Genomic DNA, 18,224 nt, shown 5'->3' with positions numbered 1-18,224 from the left:
TGTACATTGGGGAGACAGGGTGCCAACTCACAGAACACTTCAGAGAACATCTCTGGGGCACACAGACCAAACAACCCCACTGCCCTGTGGCCAATCAATTCCAACTCCCCCTTCTACTCTGCCAAGGACATGCAAGTCCTGGACTGCCTCTACCGCCAAATCCCAGCCTGGAGTAAGAGTGCCTCATCTTCTGCCTTGGGACCCTCCAACCACATAGAAGCATCCTTGATTTCACCAGTTCCCTCATCTTCCCTCCCCTACCTTATCCCAGATATCCAACCCTCTAACTCATCACTGCCTTCTTGAACAGTCCTACTTGTCCATCTTCCTTCCCACCTATCCACTCCACCCTTCTGAACCCCCACCCCCACCACTACCAGCACCACACACGCTCCTCATGAAGGGCTTATGACTGAACCATCTACTCTGCTGCTCCTGGGATGCTGCCTGACCTGCTGGGCTTTTCCAGTGCCACAGGTTTTGACTCTGATCTCCAGCATCTGCATCCTCGCTTTCTCCTGCAGTTTTGATGACCATGATTCAGTGAACCTATTCATGTGACATCTTGTAGATACTGTGTCCATTTTAAAAGGTCAGATTAACATTTTTAAAAAATGTTATGGCTATGTAATTGACAATAGTCACTGTTATAATGTGGAGATGTGTTGGCTAATTGGGGAGTACAGCAAACTCACACAAACAGCAATATGATGATAACCATAATTTGGATGTTTGTGATCAGGGATAAATATTGTCTGGAACACCATGTGTAGTGATTGGAATGAGGTTGGTCAGGTGGATCTCAGTTCCCTGATTGGGGTGTTAACCTGGGCCAGTCAGGGAGCCCTGGCTGCCAGATATAAACAGGAGCCTGAGTCTTATCGCTCCAGGAACTGGCTCTGGACTAGCTGGCCAGAGTCCATGTACTGTGCACATGCAGATAAAGGGTAACTTGATGACGGGATACTGACATCTCTGCGGTTATTTAACCAGAGATAACTCATCGGCTTCTCTTCAGCATCATGCCGTAGGATCTTGTAAATGTACCCAAGCATGTAGATGGGACCTCACTTTAACTTTTCATCCAAAAGACAACAACTTCAACGCACTGGCATCTCAACATTAATGTTTGCACTGAAACCCTTGAGTGAGACTTGAGCCAAGAACCCAGTGATTCTGAGGTGAGAGTTCTACCAAGTGAACCAGAGCATCTCATTTCTTTCAGGTGCATGGAGGTTTGAGTGTCATGTGCAACATTGATTTCCGAGTCTGGAGTCAACATGTTGACACGCTGCTTGGCAATGCATGGAAGCTTGGTGTGGCTGTACAGCTCAGGGGAAACCGTGCTGCAGACACATAGAAGCATGAAACGTTTTTTTTAAAACAAAAGAGGTTCAGCTAGGATAGAGACAGCGTGTAGGGAGTTCATTTCCATTGCTTGTCTCTTTCTCTTCTCCTTCCAGGTTTATGGATAACAGGCTGATGATGAGATAGGACCATAATATTTCCTGGACATTGTAATGGTTTTAATTTCACAATGCAAGCTTGTTGCATTTTATTTTAAAATAATCCCAGAGTTAAGTGATGGCTTGCTAAATCCCTTTGGCTTTCGTTGTCACTGGGGCAGCATTGTATGTTGAGATTGAATGCGGTAGTTTTTCCAGATAATGGGTGAATTCCTTTTTTTGTGTTAGGAAATACTCTGGATTCAAAATAGACTTTCTAAATTGTAATGTATCCCTGAATAGTTGAAAGCTGCAATTTTCATCAGTATAAAAAATATCTGAACCATGCTGAATTATGGTATGCTGTTTTGCTGCAAAGAATACACCACAATTTTGGCTTCAGTACGAAGTATTTTTGGTGAATGTAGCCTGAACATAGAACCAGAGCCCAGCCTGATGCTACAGTAAAGTTGGAGAGCAGTTCTCGGCTGCTGTCCTGAAAAGTCATCCCGACCTGCTTCAAACTACACCGTTTCTGTGTTGTTGTGGGGTCTAGTTTGCCCTTTAGATAAAACAAGTAAAGAACTTGGAGGAGGAAACAACTTATAAACAGTCATCAGTGATTTTTGCACTGAGCTTTTATTCAGTTGTTGAATTAACTATTCCATGGTTAATGAAAATGATTAAAAAGGTCATTTTAAATCTTATAAGCATCTGTCTTGTGCTAATTTACATTCTCAAATGCCCGGAATAAACCAAAGCAGCAGTAAATATTTCTAAATGCCTGTAACACAAAAATATGTAAATATATTAAAATTGCTATCTATTTTATTTCCAACAGTCTTGTAACTATCTTGAGAGGAACTACATTTACAATGCACAAGGAAGGAGTGTAATGGAATACCCCCCACTTGCCTGGATGGGTGTAGCTCCAACAACACTGAAGAAACTTGACATCACTCAGGACAAAGCAGTCACTTAATTGGCACCACCTTTACAAACACCTACTCTCTCCACTACTGATACCCATTGTAGCAGCAGCATGCACCGTCAACAAGATGCAATGCACAAATTCACCAAAACCGCTCTGTAGGTTGCACCTTACAAACCCACAACCACAACCATGTAGAAGGGCAAGGGCTACAGTGACATGGGAACACCAGCCTCTCTAAAGTTCCCCTCCTAACCACACCATCCTGATTTGGAAATATCCTCACCTTTACCCTAACCATCACCATTCCTTCAGTGCTGTTAGGTCAAAATCCTAGAAATCCCCTCTCTAATAATGTGGGTCTACCTACAGCAATGTTTCAAGTAGGTAGCTCACTACCTCCATCCCAGCCAGCAATGCTGAAATCCCATGAGTGAATCTTTAAAAAAGGGTACTGTGAAATTAATCAAAAGTTATGATTTGCAGTACCATTGTTATGTTCAAGAAAGCACTTAAACATTTCCAACAGCTTTTGTTAGCAAGAGGAAGCTGAAAACTTGAAATGCAATGCAATTTTACAAAATATCACTTCTCCCCTGGGTTCTCAGTTTAGATTGACTGCAGGTCAATTTGATCTGATCTGACTTTGACTGATCTACTTTCCAATGGGACCATCTTGATAGTCTGACTCTGGTAACTGTGCGTATGTGACGCTTCTTTACCCTCTTTTTGGTTTCTGAAAAATGTGATCAGTGCTTGATCAATCCACCGAACCTCAGTCCAAAATATCTCACGTTGGTATTTGTCTATCCCAGGTTTGCCATGGCTTGCATTTATTTGGCTGTTTAACCATAGATTATCTGATGAATTCCATGAAATTGGCCTTTTGTTTTGCTCAAAAGTTCCGCCATCTCACAGGAGGCTGAGACTGACCAGGACACTAGTGGAAACAATTATTTGAAAAGACACAATGGTAAAAAACAGAGGGTTTTTTTGTTTCCAATAAGCCACAACACATTACAAGAATCTTTGCATTAATTTCAAGCGGATATTTACAGTCTTTAACAACATTAAATGTACACATTTAGCAAAAGCAAATTGCAAAAGAGCTCTGTTGTTGCAGAAGGCAAATCGATCAGTCAGGATTAATTGTTGATCCAGGTATGGCAGAGACATCTTTCAAGGTCACTAGATGTGTATAACAGGGAGGGAGAGTGCCAAGAGAAGAAGAAAATATATAGGTGTAGAAATATGAGAACAACTGAGTCCAAGAGTCCATTAACTGCTGCTGACTGAACTATGAGGGAAAAGATCATATTAAATAAGTCCGTAGCAATTGTGATTAGAATTTGATTTATGTACTCTAACTGTAATCAACTGACTGAATATAGATCTCAAGAAGTGATTTATATCGGACACATGAGGGATACATTCATCATCTGGGCATAGATACGAGCTGCTGTAATGTTAATCTAACGCTGCTGCACTGATGGTACAGGAAACCCATCACTGCTGTTTATTTATCACCAAATTAGAATTGTAGAAAATTGGGTTACTGTTAAATATAGAAAGCAATTATAGAAAAGATAAGTTTACTGAACTGATGTATTACAACCAACTGGCAGTCAAAAGTTAAAAGAGCAGACATTTGGTCAAAGAGTTTAATATTTAATATTAACACTTTGTGAAAGATGTGAAGATTATGGTATGGTTAATTTAGCTGCTGTATTATCTTACTATAACCTTAATTATCCAGATTAATGTGTTATTGCTTAAATTCTGTTCATCTCTTACACCATTGAAAGGTCATTGGGATGCTTCAGGAAGTCTTGCTTTATTACTATCTCACTATTTACTTGTTATTTATTAACAAGTACAATCTAGTTTCATTCTTGTCTAATGTTTGGCTGTTTTAAAACTAGTTCTTAATTATCATAGATTTTGGACGGATCAATGCAAGCATCAGTGATTTGACTCTGCGTTTATATGAGGAAATGCAGCTGTTTCATCCCACTGACAGAATTATAGACTTTGATATTAATCCACAATCCCTCCCCCACCCAAAAATAAAAGGCAAAAGGTCAAATACGGAAGAATGATAAACATGATTTTATACCATCTTTACAGTAGTTACGTGTTCAGTCTTAGTGAGGCAGGACACTTCACTAACCTTTTTACGCAGCACAATCAGGTGACTGAAATAAATGTAAATTTAACCAGGTGTGCTTCCCAGAGTTCAGGAAATCAGCAACAAAATAGAGATGAAAACAGTTGGTTCTGGAGTGTTCTTATACCATTTCTTGTGGACCAGGAGCAAAAAAAAGCCTTTTGTTTTATAAGGAGCCTTTCAGAACCACCAAATGTCCTCAGGATCTTTGAAGCATAGGCACTGCTGTAATATAGTCTAGATTAGACCCATGGCAACTCTACTCTAGTTTCTGGTTTCCAGCATCTGCAGTCATTGTTTTTACCACTGCTGTAATATAGGAAATGTGACAGCCAATTTGCTCGCAGTGAACTCCTACAAATAACATTGTATTTAGAATTTGGTTTTATTGTCGATGTTCTCTATATCTGCACTACTTGAATTCTATGATAATGTCCAGATAATCCGTTAACTTTTGCAATGTTGATTGTGAAGTACATATTAGTCAGAACCCTGGGGACAACTCACTCCTTTCTCAGTTCTGCATTGGAATGTCAGCCATGATTTTTTGTGCTCAACCTCTGGAGTGGGATTTGAATCCAGAATTCTTTGATTTGGAGACTGGAGTGCTGCCAATTGAGCCACAGTTGATGGAGGGACATGGGCACTCCCCTGGCCCCGCAAGGAAGCTTTTGCTGATCACAGCCGGCCTTTAGATCAGGCTGCAGTCACCAATCGCACTCCCATCTCAATCTGCAGGTTACTTCCCAACTACCTCTGCTTACCTGCAAAGGCATCCTTCTGCTGGTTTATTTATCTGGCATTCCATCACTTCACTGGCTACAGAATGAGAAGCAAAAGGACAGCATTATAAATGAAGAATTGCCGTTAAATTTAACTGAGCCTTCGCTTCCCCCATTTAGTCAGATCGTCCCCATCCCTGCCTCCCCTCCCTGCTTCTCCATTAATATCTCCGTATATAGTACCCAGGGTAAGGAAACTGGATTAAGTCATTCACAGATACATTTCCCCTGAAATCAGGATTAAATAACGAGCAGTGAGAAAACAAATTATCTTTAATTCTTCTTCTCTACTGAGAAACATTTAGTGTCTCCTCATAACAGCATTGATTAAGACTGATGTTTCTCTTGTTTAAGGAATTGTAGCCAGAAATTTGTATTCTTTAGGAACTTAATGGTTTTCTGCATTCCCAACTTCACAATTAACTGCGCTGTTGATTCGGTGATTGCCAATGGCTGCTTCATGTTGGCAGCATTTGCCTGTTTCTCTGTGGGTAGTAGTTTTTTGACCAGCTGCACCTTGGACATCAAGCCCTCTGATTTGGACTTCATTCATCTCAATCTGCTCTTTGCTGTCAACCATCATTGTGGCACAGGAGCTGCTTCTACAGCTCTGCCTTGCACCTATGACCAGACACCTGGACATTACCACTGTGAGAAGTGTCACCAGCAATAGAAGCTGCACTTACTTTCTTCTCCTCAGCCAGCTGTCATGCTTCAGGACAGACAGAGGGGACACTGATATCCAGATCCAAGGAAGCAAGTCTATCAAGATAGGGACTGACTCTCCAGTGCCTCAGACGTTCACAGCAGGTCATTGCTAACATCTAAAGCTTTGTGGAACAAGACCACTTCAGAGGGCACCCAGTACCAGTAGCTGCCATTGAGGCTCTTGCTGGAGGCACCTCCACGCTAGTTCTCAGCATTTCAATGCTCCCTTCTGACAGGGGAAGCGAAGATTACGTAGAGATAAGGGAAGGGCAACCCATGTGGAGAGTGATTGTGAGATGGCAATGAGTGTGAGTGCTGTCTGTTCAGAGGGGATGGGAGACACCACCAGACAGAAGTAAGTTGGGTTCCAAAGTAACTGATCTGAGAAATATGGAGAACAATTTTGGATTCCTACCCTCTGATGGCTTTACAACCTCCTGGAGAGCTGTTTCCCAGGGAACAGTCTCACTACTCACTTTCCTTTTGTTCATTCATGGGACGTGGGCATTGCTGGCCAGCATTTAGAATCCCTGCAGTGCAGAAGGAGGGCACTCAGTCTATTGAGTCCTCACTGACCCTCCGAACAGCATCCCACCCAGTCCCCTTTCCATCCTCCCAACCCTGCACATACCATGGCCATTCCATCAAGCCTGCAAATCTCTGAATACTGCGAAGCAATTTAGCATGATGAAGGGCTCCGGTCCCAAACATTGATTTTCCTGCTGCTCGGATGCTGCCTGACCTGCTGTGCTTTTCCAGGAATGTACTCTCAACTCTGATCTCCAGCATCTGCGGACCCCACTGCCTTCTAGCAATTTAGCATGGCCAATCCACCTAACTTGCACATCTTTGGATTTTATTGGCCAGTCCGCTGAACCTGCAGACCTTTGGATTTTATTGCCCATCCCTAATTTCCTGGGTTCTGGAATCACGTGTAGGTCTGGGGATTCTTTTCCCTGAAGGACATGCATGAACCAGATGGGTTTTTATGACAATTAACAGTGGTTACATAGCCATTTTACCAGCTTTTTATTTCAGATTTCCATTGCATTTAAATTCAAATGGGATTTAACACACATCCTCAGGAAATTAGCCTGTGTTTACTAGCCCAATTTCTTTACATCTTGACCACTGCCTCACCTTCCTCAGCCACTTCTATCTGTATGTTTTTATTTTTACTTCCTGAGAAAACAGCAGATCCTTACTAGATATAAATATTTCCAGCATAACATCTGGAGATGAATCCAAGAACAGAAAGGACAACCATTTCACATCTTGCTTCAATTTACTTGCCTGCAAAAGTCTTCACAACTGAGCTTCTAGACAGATGTTCAGACTCCTTCTCATGATCCTTTTCAGTAGAGATCCTTCATTGAAGAAGTGCAGTTGTCATTAGAACCACACTCTGGGAAACCCAGAAGGGACAGTTAATGCCGTGGCTGAATTAAAGAGTCAAGACATATAACCTACTGATCAAACAAACGAGTTTCCAAGCCAATGTGAGCAGTTCAGCATAATATTCTACCTATTGAATCTCTTGCTCTGCTCACACTGCATGTGCCCCTGTAAATGGAGAACTGTCCCCTATAAAGTAGTGAGCAAGAATTTCTAAAACAAAATCAAGACCATGCATTTCCCAAGTTGTTTACAATGAGAAGTCAGCAAAGTTTGCCTTCCCGTCCATCTGTACACTTACTTAATTTAGAAAAATCCCTGTCTCTTTCCCCCCTCCCCCCCCACCCCTTCCTCTCTCTCTCTTTGGAAATAAAAATTAATTGGATTTTTATTTTGTATGCCAGTTTCTTGGTCATTCTGTTGTACTCCAGCAGTTTGACATTTGCCCCATTTTTCAAACAAACGAATGGTTGTTCAATTGAGGAAGTGATAAAGAGTAATTTAATGTATTCAAGCTGTAGACAGTAAAATTGTTATTTTTAATCTAAACTCTGAGGAACAATGGGCTGAAAAGTGAATTGTCAATGCAAGTGGCTTTTCAACCACTTCTAGTTCCTTAAGCAAATTAAACCTGCTTTTTAAATGGAATTGGATCCCTTTGACACGCATTCACAATCATGGTTTGGTGTGTAGTTGGGATTTGTGCCATTAGTGTTTTGAAATGGGCAAAAAATTATTATTCATTAATCCAAATTGTAAATAAAACTAGATTTTTTTTGCTGATAATGTACCCTGAGCTGTCTTCGTTCTGCAATGTGATAACACAATGTTTGATTCTGCAGAGGTTAGCTGCCATTCTGATTGACAAAATGAGTCTCATTGTGAAATTCTGAGAGAAAATATCAGTGGGATAAAATTCCCAACATAGTATTCATGATATTCAAAACATAATAGATGCAGACTATCAAGGTGGTGTGTGGATAGATAGAGTATTTTACTATTGTTTTGTATCCTCATTCAGTTCTAAGACTGGTGTTAACATGTTGTGAAGTGCTGATTAGGCAAAAGTAAAGGTTATTGTTTTTGTTGCTAAGTGATGGTATCTTTTACATTATGGCACTTGGTTTTGTGAACTATGTGCTGATTATTTGCCTTCAGGGTCATGTTTTCATGTACCATTATTATTGTATTCATAACTCAAAGGGAGACCAAAGAAAAAGGTAATGCAGATTTTGTTAAATCTCAGGCGACTGTCTGTTTGGAGTTTGCGCATTCTCCTGTGTCTGTCTGGGTTTCCTTCGGTGCTCCAGTTTCCTCCTACAGTCCAAACATGCAGGTTAGGTGGATTAGCCATGCTGAACCTATCATAGTATTCAGGGATGTGCAGGCTAAGTGGTTTAGCCATGGGAAATGCAGGGTTACAGAGATATAGTTGGAGGGATTGGGTCTGGGTGGGATGCTCTTTGGAGGAGTGGTTTGGACTGGATGGGTCAAATGGCCTGCTTCTACACTGTAGGGATTCTATGATTCAAAGTTATTTCAAATGATTGACTTCTTTTTCGTAAACATCTCATCTCTCGTAAACAGAATTAACTGGTTACAATTCAACAAAATGTCATTTCATGTTTTTGCACTCCAACTAAAGTAAGGTTAGAAATTACATACAAGAGTCCTTTTAAGAGGAGTGAGAGGACATTGATCATAGCATGGAATTATGTGCTTACTTTTAGTAATCTGGTGATATACAATACAGTCTCTTTTCTATCGTTACTGAACATTAAAGTTTTAAAGAGGAGTATCATAGCCAGGAATCTTTACTTCGGTTATTATAGTCGATTGTATTTCATTTTCATCTGATGTAGTTATGGATCTGACTGGCCTTAAGGGAACAGTTTTTCTTAGTCATCCTCTGTGATTTACTGGGGGAGAAGTGATTTTTTTTTTCAATGTGCACATGAAGGGAAGAAATCTGTTTAAGATTGTTCTGTTCATGAATAGTAACCTGCACCTAATTTCTGAAAATGTTTAGTCATACAAGAGAAATCAAATATCTGTTACGACCTTTCTGTTTGCTGGGGTTGGGTGTAAACCAGTGTAATTCAGAAGCTTGAAGAACTTCGGCATGATCAGGATTAGTTTGAATTACTTAACATTATTTTGAAAAGCAATTTATTTTCCCACACCAAGCAATGTTTATAGTTCTGTTATTTCTATTACATGATGCTAATACTATCAGGTATTAGTAAGTCTGAGGCTTATTTTATATTATCACAATGTAATATAAATTTAATTCTAAATACCTGAAATTGATTTATGATCTGGGATTGGAATAAGGCATAAGTAGCAGTGAGTCACTGAGGATCTCTCCCATAAAGAAATACACTGAAGTTAGGCAGAGTCTGACCACACAAACCAGTCAGATGGTGCAGAATAAATGGTCATCTTTATTCAAAGAATTGTTACTGAGCATGTGCAAAAGAAGTAACATCAGAACAAGATGGAGCTAGGACCTGAGCCTAACCATTTGCCATTACCACAAGCATCAATTGCAAAGGCATTACTTCAACCTGATCAATATGCTAAAAATAAAGTTTGAACAATTAAAGTGCAATTTTTTTCCAAAAATCCTCAAGTAAATTTTGAATAGGATATCGAAGTTCTGAAAGCCTGAGCCTGCCACCCACTACACAGTCTTCAGTCCCTGCAATTTCTTTTACTGCCCAGGATTGTCTCAACAGAGAAATAGACTAGATGCTATCCTTGCAAAATGTGGCAATGAATGAGCTTTTTAAATGGTTCTACATTTTTTTAAAAGTTAAAAATCACACAACACCAGATTATAGTCCAACAGGTTTAATTGGAAGCACTAGCTTTCGGAGCGTAGCTCCTTCATCAGGTGGTTGCTCCGAAAGCTAGTGCTTCCAATTAAACCTGTTGGACTATTACCTGGTGTGTGATTTTTAACTTTGTACACCCCAGTCCAACACCGGCATCTCCAAATCTTAACTACATTTTTTTTGGAATTGGTGAGGAATTTTTAACCGCTGTTGTGGAACTCCTGCATTGTTCAACATTGCAGCCTACTTTCAGGATGCAGAATATAGAGTGACCAAGTCATACAGCACAGAAACAGACCCTTCGGTCCAACTCATCAATGTCAATCAGATTTCTAAAACTGAACTAATCCCGTTTGCCTGTGTTTGGTCCATATCCCTCTTAACCTTTCCAATTCATGTACCTATCCAAATGTCTTTTAAATGTTGTAATTGTACCTGCCTTTACTACTTCCTCTGGCAGCTCATTCCACGCACATATGACCCTCCATGTGGGGAAAAGTTGCAGCTCCGCTCCCTGTTAAATTTCTCCCCTCTCACCTTCAATTATGCCCTCTAGTTTTGGACTCCTGTGCACTTGGGGTGGGGGAGCAACCTTGACTGTTCACCTTATAAATGGCCCTCATGATTGTACAAACCTCCATAAGGCCACCCCTCAGCCTCCAATACATCAGGGAAAAGAAGTCCCAGCTCATGCTCATAAATGTGAATTTACACATTTTATTACAGGAAGGCAGAATTAGTTTAAGATGTGAAGTGAATTGAACATGTCGTCTTCACAGTGAGGAATGGTAGGTTAGATTTAAGATAGATTTACGTTTGCTACTGTAACAAGGAGTGGAGTGTTTTTGTTGCGACAATGAGCAGCAAGGCGGCTTTTGTGTGGAGCCACAGAAAATGGGGGAGATACTAAATGAATATTTTGCATCAGTATTTACTGTGGAAAAGGATATGGAAGATATAAACTGTAGGGAAATAGATGGTGACATCTTGCGAAATGTCCAGATTACAGAGGAGGAAGTGCTGGATGTCTTGAAATGATTAAAGGTGGATAAATCCCCAGAACCTGATCAGGTGTACCCGAGAACTCTGTGGGAAGCTAGAGAAGTGATTGCTGGGCCCTTTGCTGAGATATTTGTATCATCGATAGTCACATGTGAGGTGCCGGAAGACTGGAGGTTGGCAAACGTGGTGCCACTGTTTAAGAAGGGCAGTAAAGACAAGCCAGGGAACTATAGACCGGTGAGCCTGACCTCAGTGGTGGGCAAGTTGTTGGAGGGAATCCTGAGGGACAGAATGTATATGTATTTGGAAAGGCAAGGACTGATTAGGGATAGTCAACATGGCTTTGTGCGTGGGAAGTCATGTCTCACAAACTTGATTGAGTTTTTTGAAGAAGTAACAAAGAGGATTGATGAGGGCAGAGCAGTAGATGTGATCTATATGGACTTCAGTAAGGCGTTTGACAAGGTTCCCCATGGGAGACTGGTTCGTCATGTTAGATTACACGGAATACAGGGAGAACTAGCCACTTGGATACAAAACTGGCTCAAAGGTAGAAGACAGAGGGTGGTGGTGGAGGGTTGTTTTTCAGACTGGAGGCCTGTGACCAGTGGAGTGCCACAAGGATCAGTGCTGGGTCCTCTACTTTTTGTCATTTTCATGAATGATTTGGATGTGAGCATAAGAGGTACAGTTAGTAAGCTTGTAGATGACACCAAAATTGGAGGTGTAGTGGACAGCGAAGAGGGTTACCTCAGATTACAACAGGATCTGGACCAGATGGGCCAATAGGCTGAGAAGTGGCAGATGGAGTTTAATTCAGATAAATGCGAGGTGCTGCATTTTGGGAAAGCAAATCTTAGCAGGACTTATACACTTAATGGTAAGGTTCTAGGGAGTGTTGCTAAACAAAGACACCTTGGAGTGCAAGATCATAGCTCCTTGAAAGTGGAGTTGCAGGTAGATAGGATAGTGAAGAAGGCGTTTGGTATGCTTTCCTTTAATGGTCAGAGTATTGAGTACAGGAGTTGGGATGTCATGTTGCAGCTGTACACAACATTGGTTAGGCCACTGTTGGAATATTGCGTGCAATTCTGGTCTCCTTCCTATCAGAAAGATGTTGTGAAACTTCAAAGGTTTCAGAAAAGATTTACAAGGATGTTGCCAGGGTTGGAGGATTCGAGCTATAGGGAGAGGCTGAACAGGCTGGGGCTGTTTTCCCTGGAGCGTCGGAGGCTGAGGGGTGACCTTATAGAGGTTTACAAAATTATGAGGGGTATGGATAGGATAAATAGACAAAGTCTTTTCCCTGGGATCGGGGAGTCCAGAACTGGAGAGCATAGGTTTAGGGTGAGAGGGGAAAGATATAAAAGAGACCTAAGGGGCAACTTTTTCACGCAGAGGGTGGTACGTGTATAGAATGAGATGCCAGAGGATGCAGTGGAGGCTGGTACAATTGCAACATTTAAGAGGCATTTGGATGGGTCTATGAATAGGAAGGGTTTGGAGGGATATGGGCTGGGTGCTGGCAGGTGGGACTAGATTGGGTTGGGATATCTGGTTGGCCTGGACAGGTTGGACCGAAGGGTCTGTTTCCATGCTGTACATCTCTATGACTCTAATGATTGGAGGAGAGAAAGCATTATTTGCATAACAGTAGGTAAAGATTAAACAGCAGCTATGCCAACAGGATAGGAGATGAATATATTCCATCCATTTGTTCCTGTATGAAACACATAATGTATCAAAGTAAGAACTTTGGCTGCCTTCAGGGAGGGTTAAATGAACATGCCTCAATGACACACTTCTGTTCCCTGGAAGCCCTTAGTATGCAATGTTTTGAGTTTGTCAACGTTCCTGAATTTAACCCTAATTTAAATTATTCGTTTGGAAATAATAAGTTTAGTGAATTGTCAGACATTCTACTGTCTCTAGCTTTTCAAAAGTTTTTCAAATACCTTTTTTTAAAAGGGTAACAAAATTATTCTCTCAACAGAGGACTTCAGCTGTGATATTAGAGTCGATGTCTGGTTTGTGTATGGAATGAAGGAATGGAGGCTGGTACAATTACAGCATTTAAAAGGCATCTGGATGGGTACATGAATAGGAAGGCTTTAGAGGGATATGGGCCAAGTGCTGGCAAATGGCATTTGATTATGTTACGATATCTGGTTGGCATGGATGAGTTGGACCAAAGAGTCTGTTTCCGTGCGGTATGGCTCTGTGTGTTGTATGTTGAGGGCAAACCTGTTGGTGGAACCTGTAAGTGGTAGCAACCCACTAGAGAGTTACCTGCACTACAGCATGAATTTCTTTCCTGTGAATAATGTGATTTCAAATGCTTTTTTACAAAGCAAAACGAAGTGGTTTATAAACAGTGTTCATTCATATTTGCCTGTGTTATTAACTACAATGTTAATTTCATCTTCACATTGAAAGGTGATAAAACATTTAAAGTATTTTTCTTTAAATATGTTTTTCCTTTGCATCTATCTATACATTACAAAATAAATCTGGAGTTTGGATCTGACTGCAGATCATAGCAATATAAGACCCAATGGAGGTGGCTTAACTCTATATGGCACACTCAGTACAGTAAGAAACTGGGTTTTAAAAAGTGCACAGTGTTACTTGATTCTGCTGGAGATTTTAAAATGTTTTGAGATTTTCTGAAATCTTTAACATGGAGGCTACTGACTAATTTCTTAAAGAAAGTACATCTCAAGGAGGGAACCCTGTACTCTGCATGGCAGAGAACAGTAATTTGAGCCAGGTAATATAAATGATAAATACCTGATTGGAATCCATACACCAGCTATCATGGGAGCAGTTGCTACAGTGTGGATATAACATCGGATTTGTGAAACATGATTACTTTGGCCTTGTCTGTCGGATTGAAACAAGTATTGTTCTCTCCTCGTAAAACTGAAGGTAGAGCCCATTTCAATTGGTGGCATTGAACACAATGTTTAAAATAAGATTATAGGGGTATTCAATATTTGAAGGTATAAAGTTGTTTATCACTATTCTGGGTATTATAGTGCCCTATTATAGTATTAGGTACATTGGAGGTATTTCTCTTTAAATCCTTCACTGGAGGCCAGCATTGATTATCCATCACTAATTGTCCAGAGGACAGTTCGGAGTCAGTCACATTGCTCTGGATCTGGAATTACTTGTAGGCCAGACTAGATATGGATTTAGATTTCTTAAAGGACATTAGCCCTTCCCTAAAGAACAAAAATGTAGGTTTTTGTGACAATATATTTTATTTCATATCTGTTTTTTATTCCAGAGTTTAATTGAATTCTGATTTCACAATCGCATTGTGGGATTGATACCCAAATTCTTAGAATAGTAACCCAGTATTCTGAATTAATCCAGTGATATTACCACTACGTTGTCACCTCCCTTTAATCTGGATGTGAAGTAGATGCTTTCCAGATCAAAGTTTGCAGCTGGAAAGAAATGACAAATATGTGTTGGTGTTTGAAAATCTAACTGCTGTTAAATTCAACTTGGCTTTTGGCTTTGAATTTTGTGAACACGAGCATTCATGAATATAATTCAGACTGATTTATGGAATGGAGATGCCAGTGTATGAACTGGGGTGGACAAGGTCAGAAGTCACACACCAGCAGGTTATAGTCCAACAGGTTTATTTGAAATTATAACCTTTCCGAGTGTGGTGTCGTGTGACTTCTGACCTTGAACTATGGAAAACTGACAGGAGAACTTTTATGATTAACTATCTACTATACATTTCCTTTCACTAAAGTTTCAATGTCTTTTTTTATTCAGTGTTATTATGACTGGGGCCTACAATAATTTCTTCAGGATGTTTGACCGCAACACAAAACGAGATGTCACACTGGAAGCTTCCCGGGAGAACAGCAAGCCACGAGCAGTGCTCAAGCCACGAAAAGTCTGCACAGGAGGCAAGAGGCGAAAGGATGAAATTAGTGTTGACAGTTTAGACTTTAACAAGAAGATCCTGCACATGGCTTGGCATCCAACAGAGAACATAATAGCTGTAGCAGCGACAAACAATCTCTACATATTTCAGGATAAAGTGAACTCGGAGATGCACTAGATTTATAAATACCTTGGTGTAATTATAAACCGGCCTTTTTTCTGACCTTTCTGCCAATGATCTTCACAAGGTTGTATTCATCTTTAGTGGAATTGTGGAGTGTGGTTTCTCGTTAGTGCATATCACTTGTCAGTAAGAATTGTTTTTTGTCAGTCACCAGGGGTGAGCTCAGCACTGCAGAATGGAAACACAGAAGGGCACATGTGGCAACCATCAACACAGTTTCACCTCTTCTCCAGTCGGTCACTTTTTAAAAATGTTTCAGGCATCGTAGAACTTTTACTGCTGGCTTGAAACTTTGCACCGAGGATCTCTGAATTTGTACACAAAGACACAAATAGAACAGTTAACTTGAGATCTGACTACCTATTCATTCCTGATTCATTTCCCATCTTTATGGTGGATTCAGTTGGCCTTGCGTCAGTAAATAGCTTCAACAGGCACCTGAAAGGTAAAAAGCTACTGTCTTTGTTTGCTGTGTCAGCCTGCCCAAACTGCAATTTTAATGTACTGCTAATCAAATGTATGCAATGCTTTTTTCAAATTGGATCACCCTGTTATTAGACAACTCAAGTGGGTTCAGCTGTTCTTCTGTTGCCACTGCCTTGGCCTGGGAAAAAGTCCCACTTTCCTTTTACGATTTTTAAGAATTGTTGGAAGCTAAATGAGTCGGAGCTTACATAAAGCAGTGGCAAAAATACTTACAACTGCAATCAAGTTTGATGCAATTGATAGTAACTTGGCAATTTGACGTACATACCGCTAACAATTGTCGCAGTGCAGAGTAGCGAACTCTTCTGAAATTAGGATGAAAGTGCATATTCTGTATGATGTTGTAAGCCTATCATTGAGTCTAAGCAATTTTGCACCTCCCCTGAAACCTTTTGACATGGTTACTGGCTGCAAAGTGGGGAAGATGGTTCATAGCCCAGCACTGCCACTGTAAACAAACAGCAAGGTTATGCAACTTTTTTTTTCAAAGAATATCTTCCAAATTTAAAAAAAAGCCTCTCATTAGAAATTCTTCAACATAGATAAAATAGAATGTCCAACCCAGTTTGATATCAGCGTGCCAAATAGAGCCATAGAACGGAAAATTGCACAAATTAAGGAAAAGGTGGATTCTTTTATAACCATTTATGGTGATGCATTGTTTCTGGCCTGTTGCAAAATTTGAGCTAGCCTTTAACAATTTACTTGGAATGTACAGCATAATGTTTACAGAGTGTAAAAATATATCACATCATTAATTAGAACATTGCTAATAAAATCATTGATTTGTGAGGTTGAAGACAACAGGAAGGTAATGTTGAACAGGTTTGTTTTTCTGGTATTTGAAATAAAAAAAGAATCAGAAGACATCCTGCCTTTGGAGTACCTGTCATGTATGTTGGCAATTGTTGGTTTCTTGTGTTTTTTGCAGGTTAAGGATTTCTTGGATGTACTTCAGGGGTCAAAACAATTTAGTGATGCAACCTTTACAATCCGACACTCTTTACTTCTTACTCTGATTGCTTTTGGGCTTATGAATGTCCTGAGAACATTTATGTTGCTCATTTTTTGCTGTATTTCCCAATAACCCAAATTTTGTGTCTAAGAACAAGGAAGGGAGTACTTCAAACACATGTGTTTGACCAACGTTGTGATCATTCATTGAATTAAGAGAGATCCTGCTCAAATTTGTGAAAGATGATCTGTTCATCTGGAAAATTAGCTTTAATTTATAAAGCCCAGTACAGTTTTAGTATGGTAAACAGTGTTGGGAAATGCAATGAATGTTTGAAGATTCAGAATATTTGAATATCATTAGAGTTGCTTTTCTCAAACTCAGTGAGCAGCTTCATTGAAAACTACACCCTAACGCAGATGTTTGACTTCCTGAGGGAATGTCTTGAAGGAAAATGTGAACTAAAGAAAAATGTAAGCTAAATGTACTGAATGTCAAAATGCAAACCTGCAGAGGATAATAATGTATATCTTCATCCAGAGATATTTTAAAGGCACACTTTGAAATTTGCTAGGAAAGGGGCTGCCTAAGGGACCCGTTCCTTAACTATATCCTGACGAATACTTTTTACTTTTGATGTAAAGTTGGTAAAAATGTTTGTCAAAGAGGGAAAGGTTATCAGGTTTGTTATTGTCAGGTTTTTAAATAAAATCTAATATCAGTCTTTGCATTGTTTCATTGCATGATGGTGGACTTTGCTGACTTGAGATGCATGCTTTTAGCACATATTCTTTAATCATGAGTATCTAGAAGTCTGTTGGCCCAAATTCCAAAATATATGTCCATAATATTTGTTTTTGAAGGGCATTAATACAGAAAATCAGACATTTTATTCTTGATGACAATTTGTAGCATGAAATTGTACTCTTTTGTATCTTGATTGCCACAAACCTGCTCCTAATGCGACTGAAACTGTTTCTTCTTGTACACAATGTTTTCTCACAATTGAGAGGAGCTGTAAACTCTCCCAAATGCCTTGCTTCAGTTGTGTTGATGTACAAGGTAAATGTTTTCTGTTCCCTTATCTTCTGTACTATTTCTCCTTTATGAATGTCTTTCCCATATTATGAAATTTATATTTAAAATTACGTTTGCACTTATGATTCCTTTACAAGGAAATATTGACAGAAACTGGAAATGGTTATTTTTTTTTTAAAATGTATAACCTGTAAAATGAAAATGTCATTATTTGCTTTGGGATGGTTGCAAAGGACTAGAGCATAGCTTTGTTGTTCCATAAAGTGCAAGTTGGGAATCTGGATGTTTTCTGTTGGAGGAATGGCAAGGTGTAGAAGATAAATTAATTTAAGCTTGGGAACAAGATGATTGTTATTATGGCCACTAATTGTGAGGCAAAGGA

The 18,224-nt window shown here is 39.9% G+C and overlaps 1 protein-coding gene across 5 annotated transcripts in view; it reads left to right on the top strand.

Moving 5' to 3' along the window:
- The window catches only part of LOC140485661 (serine/threonine-protein phosphatase 2A 55 kDa regulatory subunit B gamma isoform), a 337,293-nt gene extending 319,307 nt beyond the window's left edge, over nt 1-17,986 (top strand). For 4 of the 5 annotated variants that reach the window (XM_072584052.1, XM_072584050.1, XM_072584051.1 and 1 more), the window contains one exon: nt 15,066-17,986. In XM_072584052.1, the coding sequence (XP_072440153.1) occupies nt 15,066-15,357 (292 nt within the window). In that variant the 3' untranslated portion in view covers nt 15,358-17,986. The remainder of the gene's footprint in view (nt 1-15,065) is intronic. The other variant, XM_072584054.1, reaches the window with a different exon arrangement.
- The last annotated feature ends 238 nt before the right edge of the window (nt 17,987-18,224 follow it).

Source organism: Chiloscyllium punctatum, chromosome 14 (genome assembly GCF_047496795.1).
Source record: "Chiloscyllium punctatum isolate Juve2018m chromosome 14, sChiPun1.3, whole genome shotgun sequence".
Lineage (NCBI taxonomy): Eukaryota > Metazoa > Chordata > Chondrichthyes > Orectolobiformes > Hemiscylliidae > Chiloscyllium > Chiloscyllium punctatum.
Note: the sequence above shows the minus strand (reverse complement) of the source record. Positions and strands in the feature narration are given on the sequence as shown.